Raw genomic sequence first — 7886 nt, forward strand, 5'->3', positions numbered from 1 at the left:
TAATGGATGATATAGATGTGAGGACTATAAATATCTGGTGGAAATATCAGTATAGAAAATTCTTTTTAACTAGATTAAATAATTAGATAGAAGATTTTCAAATTCAGATATAAGGATTTAGTATAATCCAACTCATGCATGACACAAATACCCATTAATTTGGGATAAACTATTTTAATATTTTCTTATTTCTTCTGATTCCTTAATTTTTATTTTTAATTTATTCGTAGTCTGGTAAATATTTATAGCTTCATCCAAATATTTTAAATTTAAAATAATAGTGGTAATAGAATATTTGGATAGGACACGAATATCCGATATACTCGGTTGAAGATGAAAATAGTATATTTGATGGAGATGAGGATGACTGGATGAGCTTATAATAAATAAATGAGGATGAAGGATATGCCAACCTAAATCTGACTCATTCATCTCTAATTATTAGATCAAGTTTTAATAATGACCACAATAGTTTTATGCCGTCTCAAGTTGGGCATTGCTCAACGGGCACAAGCCCATAACTAATACCCAATCCAATATCTCGAGCTTCTCGTGGTTTAACACTAAATCATAAGTATTGAAAGAAGTTAAAATATTTTATTGGATGCTCAATTGTTTAGAAGATGATAATTTTATTATAATAGGGTAAAGGGTCAATTATATTTTTGATGGGTGCATGTGTTAGGGAAAAAAATCCCTCTCACCCTCTATCCATTTGACGATCGGATATAAATTGATCATGTGATTTACCACTCTCTTTTTTTTTTATGAATAATCTACCATTTTTTATATAATCGGGAGATGAACTCCTTTATGGGTTGAATCTCACATAAACCCATGACCTGAAATTCACTCACCTTGTGTCTTCTGCTTGTATACTTACTTCCCTTCATGCCCATAGCTAGGACTGGCTCTAGGGGCAGCTAAGGTGGTGGAATTTTTTTTTTATGGGTAGAAGCTAACAAGTTAATAACTAAACACACTTATGTTTGGCTAGTTCAAAGTTAGTAAACACACTGTGCTCAATAATTGAACCAACTGATCACCTGATTTAGATTGATTAATCATTTATTCTTGTATTTGCTTTGTCCCTATGAGTGCACAGTTAACTAGAGATTGATGTTAAACATCTAGCTGCTCGATCTGTCCAATGATCGAGTGGACTTTGAAGCCAAAGCATGCATTCTGTGCATGTCGACGACGATGACAACAAAAAGCGGATGGAGTAGTACTGCGTGCCTAACAAAGCGATGCCAAAGCAAAAAAAGATTGGCAAATGATTAGTCAGTTTTCCACAAATAACTTGTCCACTAGATTCCTCGCAAGATCTACGCGCGCCTTCTCTTCGATCAACCTAGCTGCTGGATCGAGTAATATCAATTATTATAACGAAGTGAGAGAGGAGAGGTGGCATCAGTCCTCCTTCCTGCAGTACTCCTCCTCGTTCCCATGCAGCACACGTCGCCATGCATGGACCACCTTTGCAAGCAGGCACGTGTAGCTAAGGCATGCCGACCGTGGGCTGTCTCCTACCGGACCATGCATGTGGCTGATGACCGGAGCATGCAGGCGACATGTCTTAACTGCGAAGACATATTTAAAAACAACTTATGGTACAGCAATGTGCGTCGTCGCATTCCTTGGCGATTTGCACCTGTTCGAGGCTTCGATCGATCGAGATGCCCTCGATCTCTAGCTCCAATTATTTGATTACTTTAATTTCAGCCGAGGCATGCATCAATCATGGCCGGATTCCAGTGACCACCACCACCACCACTTTTCCACGCCCGAAATGGCTGGCAAGTAAAGAGGGCTCGATCGGCGTCGATTGATGATCAAGGCAATGCAAGAAGCTAAGCCCTCTGAGTGGATTCCAACTCTTCCCTCGACCGAAATGCTTTTCCACCTACTGCTTCTCCCTTTCATGTCCTAACTAATTACATGTGCAGTGCCAATTCAAGCTGCTGCGCAGGGCATGCAGGCCTTCCCCAGCCGAGACAGGAGGCGAGCAACTAAAGGCGATTGTTGTTGCTGTTGTCCCTCCTGAGAGAGTAGCAGAAGTTTCAAGTTGGTCCTTCTTCTTTCAGAAGCATGGGCATGCACATCACATCTTTTGGTGTAAAGTACTTGAACAACCATGGGAAGCTAGCTAGCTGCGATTGTTGGTCAAAGTCCAGTCCAGTCCAGAATATAATATCGTTTTGACAGCAAGAGATAAACTATATATTTCTCAGTATATCTATGACACTTTAAATCGGAGATCTTTGGATCCGATAATTATGTTGCCTGAAATCATTAAATATGTTCTGCTGAACTGTTACTTCTGTATAAGTATAAGAAAAAAGAAAAGAAAACCGCGTATGTTAAAATTGTGATCTTTATCCCTACGCAATAATATTAAGTTGAAGTCGTAGAGGATTAGGACATCAGTAAGAAAACACTGATCTAAATGGCACTCATAATATGAAGTCCAACATATCAGGAAGAATCTCCTTGTCATTGCATCATGCATAATTATTTACATTAAAAACAGAGATCCCGTGAAGATCATACAATACATAGGTGGAATATTCATCTTGCACATATTGATAGTTACAGTTCTTGGCAGGAAAAAGGATTAGGACTAACAGAGGTGATGACATCCTCATGCCACAAAGTGTTATTATCTCGCTGCTTCTTTTTTCCTCAGGTAATGGCACTGATCATTCCTTCAAAAGAAGCTTCTTCCATGCAACGAGCTGACGTAGGAACTTATTGACCTGTAAAAAAATTCGGAGAAATGGTATTAGCAAATTCAGTAGTAGTCCCCGTCAGGAGATCGATCAGTCTAAACAATGAGCTGATAGTTGCCCACCTCAGCTGGTTCTTGAAGAGAATAGGATGCATTTGTTTCCTTTGCAAACTTAGACACAAGGATCCCTACACCCTGTCCTCTTTCACGCAATACCTGAGATTAAGAGATTAAGAATGAACAGAAATTCAAAATGTCGAGCAGGAAAGGACACAATAAGGGATACCTTGAAAGCATCTTCGTCGGTGCGGTCATCTCCTATGTACACCGGAAACACATTGTTACAATTTGCGAACCCTGCAAACGAAGCGAAATATCGATGTGAATGAGCACAAAGTCGATGAATGATTCTTGCTCAAGCTTATAAATTACCTATGGACTCTAACAAGAACTCAAGAGCCTTCCCCTTGTCCCATTCGATGCTCGGGCGAATCTCAAGTACCTTTCTTCCTACGGTGAGCCGGAGTTCAGGGTAGTCATTCACCACTGAACGGACTAGCTCAGCCAATGAGTTCCATATCTGCAAATTATTCAGCAAGAAATATGCTTAGTTATTATACCAATTGCGACGAACCAAATAATTAATTAAAGAGTTCATCTTCTCACCTTTTCCTCAACACATCGGTAGTGGACTGATAAAGAGAAGGTGTTGTTTTCAACTCTGGAACCTGGGACGGACTTTATTTTCTCTACCAGTGCATTATACACCTTTAAACAAGGAGATTGAATTGATCAGCATAGGTAAGTTCGAGTAAACTAATTCGAAAACATCTCTTTTTATTCTTCTTGTATCTTTTTTGGATCATACACACCTCATCCATCACAGGAAGGAACTCACTGGCCGGTTGAAACAAAACAGGGTTTGTCTGCACCCATCCACAGAGGCACAGAGCACGAGCAGGGATCAGAACTGTTGAGGGCAATAAAATAGGAAAGTGTTTGAGTGCAGAGATAGAGACAGACGACCTTGGATGTTGTCTTTTTGGTGCTTTTGCTAGGACCTTTTATGTCCATGCCGTGGCTCCCAGCGTAGTACAATTCCTTCAATCGTACAAAATTGAACACCTAAACTAAACATGCATTCGAGTGAGTTCAAGGGAAACAGATTCTTGCTGACTTCATCCATTGAGAGGAATACAGAGATAGGAAGCTCGCCTTGTTCCTGCATCTGCCACTCACGATGGCAGTTGGGAAGTGCCTCGCAACGTCTCTCACGGCCTCCCTCATCTGGATTCATGCGGCGATCAACGCCCAATTTCATAGGAAATGTTTTCGAAATTTTGTGAGGACTCACCGGCTCAGACATGAAGGCGCTGTCTGGATCGTCGACGATGGGGGACAGAGTGCCGTCGTAGTCGAGGAACATCACCATCTGCTTCGCCTTTGACGCCGCGACGACGTCGTTGAAGTTGCCCAGCGCCGACGGGTGCCGCTTCTGCAGGCCGGCAAATCCCGCCAAATTAGCACCATTGAACCGTGACAGTTTTGGAGCAAAAGTGATAAAATTACCAGCCAATCCTTGTACTCTCCATCGGCGGCGACAGACAAGTCGGAGGCGGCCTCCCTGGGGTGGGTGGGGGAGGAGGCGCGCATGGACTCGACCAATGCGCTCGGCCTCCCGCCGGAAATATCTACCTGGCTCATGAACCGGTTGTTGAAGCTGGCACGGTGGAGACCGGGGATGGAGTTACGAGGAGGAAAAGCAGGGAGGAGGACGGGAGGTTCGGTCTTCGCAGCCGAGGCGGCGCCGGAGATGGCGATCTCCTCCGGGACGATGACACTCTGCTTTACCATCTCCGCGACTCTGCTTCCGCTCTGCTTTAACTTTAACGTGGAAAAGAGAGCAGGAACAGAAATCAATGGGAGTACGAGGAGGGATCTAAAACTCGTGCTCTTCTTCGACTTCTCCCGTGGTCGAAGGAGCTCAAATAGAAGAAGCAGACAACGAAGGAAGAGGAGAAGTTAGAACGAAGAGCGCTGCCATTGGCGATATGGCGGTAGTCATATAAAGGCTCAGGAGCTGTAGCGAGGCGAAGGCAAACGCGAAGGCGAAGTTGAAGTTGAAGGGGACGCGTTAAAGCGCCCCCCACGACATCACCAGCGAGAATGCGAGCCCATGGGCCCCATCCGCCTGGGAAACACGTCGGATTATGAAAAGCTGACACGCGTTCTCTTGGGACTCCCTGTTTGAGGCGTGACAGCCGATCCCTTTCCAGAGTCCCCAGGCTCTAATGAATTATTTATCATTCACGCTCCATTTTTATTTCTTTGTTAAATTAATCAATCAATTAATAACTATGTGATTGAATATTGTTCATGGGATTTTAAAAATGTTATTGTGCTTGCTTTTTAAAAATGTTATTTTTATTATTCAATCTCTGTTTTAAATTTGTGATTGACGTGGAGCTGTGGGCTGGTTGGGAAACATAATAATTAATAAAATATGTTAATGATTTTATGTTCGTCTTGTCAATGTAGTCGTTAATAAGTTTATGTTTGCTTACTTCTACAATAATGACTTGTTCCCTGACCTTTAACGGTCAAAATCCCCATGTCCATATGTTGCTCCAATTAAGTTCTAATTCTCCTTCATTAGAGATTAAGATTAAGTGAAGGCCCATGCTCCCTTTGACACGTCACACAAGTGAACATGCATGCAGTATTTTCCTTCATTATAATCAAAGTAGTGCCTTGGTATCCACACAACTTAATTATTTAATTAACTAAAAACATAATACATCTATTTAACTCGTTGCACACTTGGTATAATTAATTTAAACAATCTCTAAAGTACCACATTAACTACACAAGGTTTGGTCGTTTGATTTTTGCTATAACGTAAGTAATTGGTGATAGATCATTTAACTATTTGATCATAATTATTAAATTCTTTTCTCGTGGTTATCATATTGATTAAATATGCTTTGCATGCATAACATGTAAAGTAATTACATAATCATTCATCTAGTGAAATGTGCCTTCGAGCTAAACAAAATAGGAATGTTAAATGAACAAGGCATCCCTCGACAACCTCGACTTCTTCTTTCTTTACTACAAATTAATTGCACCATAATTAATAATTAGGGCAAAAGCAAAGAGATGTTGTGGTGAGAAGAGGCACCACTTGCATGGTCTAATAGCCATTTATATATTCCATTAATTATAATCTAGATGTTCTAACAGTGGCACATAGATGCATGTCACGTTTTAGAGTAAATGTAATGAGATTAAAGTTCATTTTGATCATATTTTTTTAAATATATATATCAGTGTTTATCCAACTCACTGTGATGTGGAAGGAGAGCTACAACACTATTGACGGAGACTAATACCAATTAGTCGGTTTATTTTACGTGCCCTTCTTTTATTTATGTGTATATATATATATATATAATAAAAAATAAATATGATACATTTTCGGATTTCTTAAATGATTTACTTTCACTATTACATGACACGTACGGAAACTAAACTGTCGGGTCGGGAGGCAGGCGCACCACGTCGGCAACCGGTGTGCGGCCCAGACACCCGATCTAAGGCCTTGGTCGGTGACCTTTTCTTACCCTCTTTTTTTTTCCGTGGGGTCCGGGCATCAGGTAGATTTTGTCGTTTCTTTGTGGGGTTGCCTTCGAATCTATTAATGATTCCGCAAAAGCCGAGAACGGGAACTCAACCACCTACCGACCTCCTCGTTGGCGCCACTGAGGAGGGCCGAACCGGCCCCTGCTATGGACCCCACAATTTGACCAATAGAAGACGGGTATTTTTGGACAGCCACGTTGGATGATCGCCCACCGGCTTGTGCACACGCGGATCTGAGAACGCCGTCGCCGGCGGCCCACTTACTTGGTTGGTCGGTCGGTTTCCAGCTGCCTTTTAACCGTCAAATTTAGTTGATGAGAAGTTGGAATCCAATTCAGTAGTTGCACTAATGCTTTCGCCTGATCAGTTCTTGGGAAAAGAATATTATAATTTTAAATTTCTGTTATTTTTTTTTATGTTTCCAAACAAGTAAATATGTAAGGATTTTAAAGGAGAGTATAGGATACGTGCTGATCATTGGCTCTATAAGCATTTGTATTTATTTACTTCCTTTTGAAAGAGGGTTAAGTGATGACACCTAAACACGGTATGAAATGAAAATATTAGATCTGGCCTAATTATTCCAAATGGAATATTGGACCAACATCTTTCGTATGTTAATGCCCTTTATATAGATTAAGATAAGATAATTCTAAAGATTTTAAAGTTTTGTGTGATTGCCATATAACCTATCATACTAATAAGTTGCAGTGTAATACATAAAAAATAATATCCTAACATATATAAGAACAAATATATAGTTATTAGAGAAATATAAAAATATTAATATGTAAAGTAGTTAGGTACGGATCCAATAAGTTCAATAATGAAATATAGGGATGATAATGGATAGAATTTGAATATAATTACATATACTTAATTTCTATGTATTCAACTTTTATTCTTATCCCCATAACTATTAGATAGATTCCATCTTGATTCTTATAGTTGATTCAACTATTTTAAAATTTTATTTAAAAAAAAAAACTGATACCAAAACTCAGTGGGGTTATGATTTTTTGAAATCAGTACCAAAAATCAATTTTTTTTTAAATGACCCACTTCTATATTTGATTATCCGAATACTCATATCTAATTATCTGATTATTTAATCGAGTCTTAAAAAAAAATCTCTCTATATCCCTGATACAGCGTTATTTAACACAATAAAAATAAATATTTAAGTTTATTTTGAGATGGGAACCCAACCATGAATGGCGGCGGTCATGGTTTTGCTTGACACGGCATGAGTTCCATCTCACAGGGACTCTTTGCATACGTGCATGCTTTTATGAGTTTATCATGTCCACCTCCTCTTTATATCACAAAGGAACTTAGCACAAAAGCTCTTAAGCATATATACGCATCGCTCATGCATGCACGGATGCAATGTATCAGTCGATGCCCTTCCAATAATTGCTCTGCGCCCATATATGCATTAGCTCAAGTATCAATCCACGTTAGATTCTCCTGTTGCTGTTCTCCACAATATATATATATCATCACTTAGTTT

At 40.0% G+C, this 7886-nt stretch overlaps 1 protein-coding gene across 1 annotated transcript; it reads right to left on the reverse strand.

Annotated features, from left to right (window-relative positions):
- Positions 1-2690: 2690 nt before the first annotated feature.
- LOC121981715 (probable trehalose-phosphate phosphatase 6) lies at positions 2691-4780 on the reverse strand. Its single transcript, XM_042534390.1, has 10 exons — positions 4301-4780; positions 4086-4226; positions 3947-4018; positions 3758-3856; positions 3604-3657; positions 3398-3499; positions 3164-3311; positions 3018-3088; positions 2855-2947; positions 2691-2759 (listed from the first exon to the last, which is right to left on the reverse strand). The coding sequence occupies exons 1-10, from the start codon at positions 4583-4585 to the stop codon at positions 2703-2705; spliced, it is 1122 nt and encodes a 373-aa protein (XP_042390324.1). The 5' UTR covers positions 4586-4780; the 3' UTR covers positions 2691-2702.
- Between the last annotated feature and the right edge of the window lie 3106 nt (positions 4781-7886).

Source organism: Zingiber officinale, chromosome 5A, assembly GCF_018446385.1.
Source record: "Zingiber officinale cultivar Zhangliang chromosome 5A, Zo_v1.1, whole genome shotgun sequence".
Classification (NCBI taxonomy): Eukaryota; Viridiplantae; Streptophyta; class Magnoliopsida; order Zingiberales; family Zingiberaceae; genus Zingiber; species Zingiber officinale.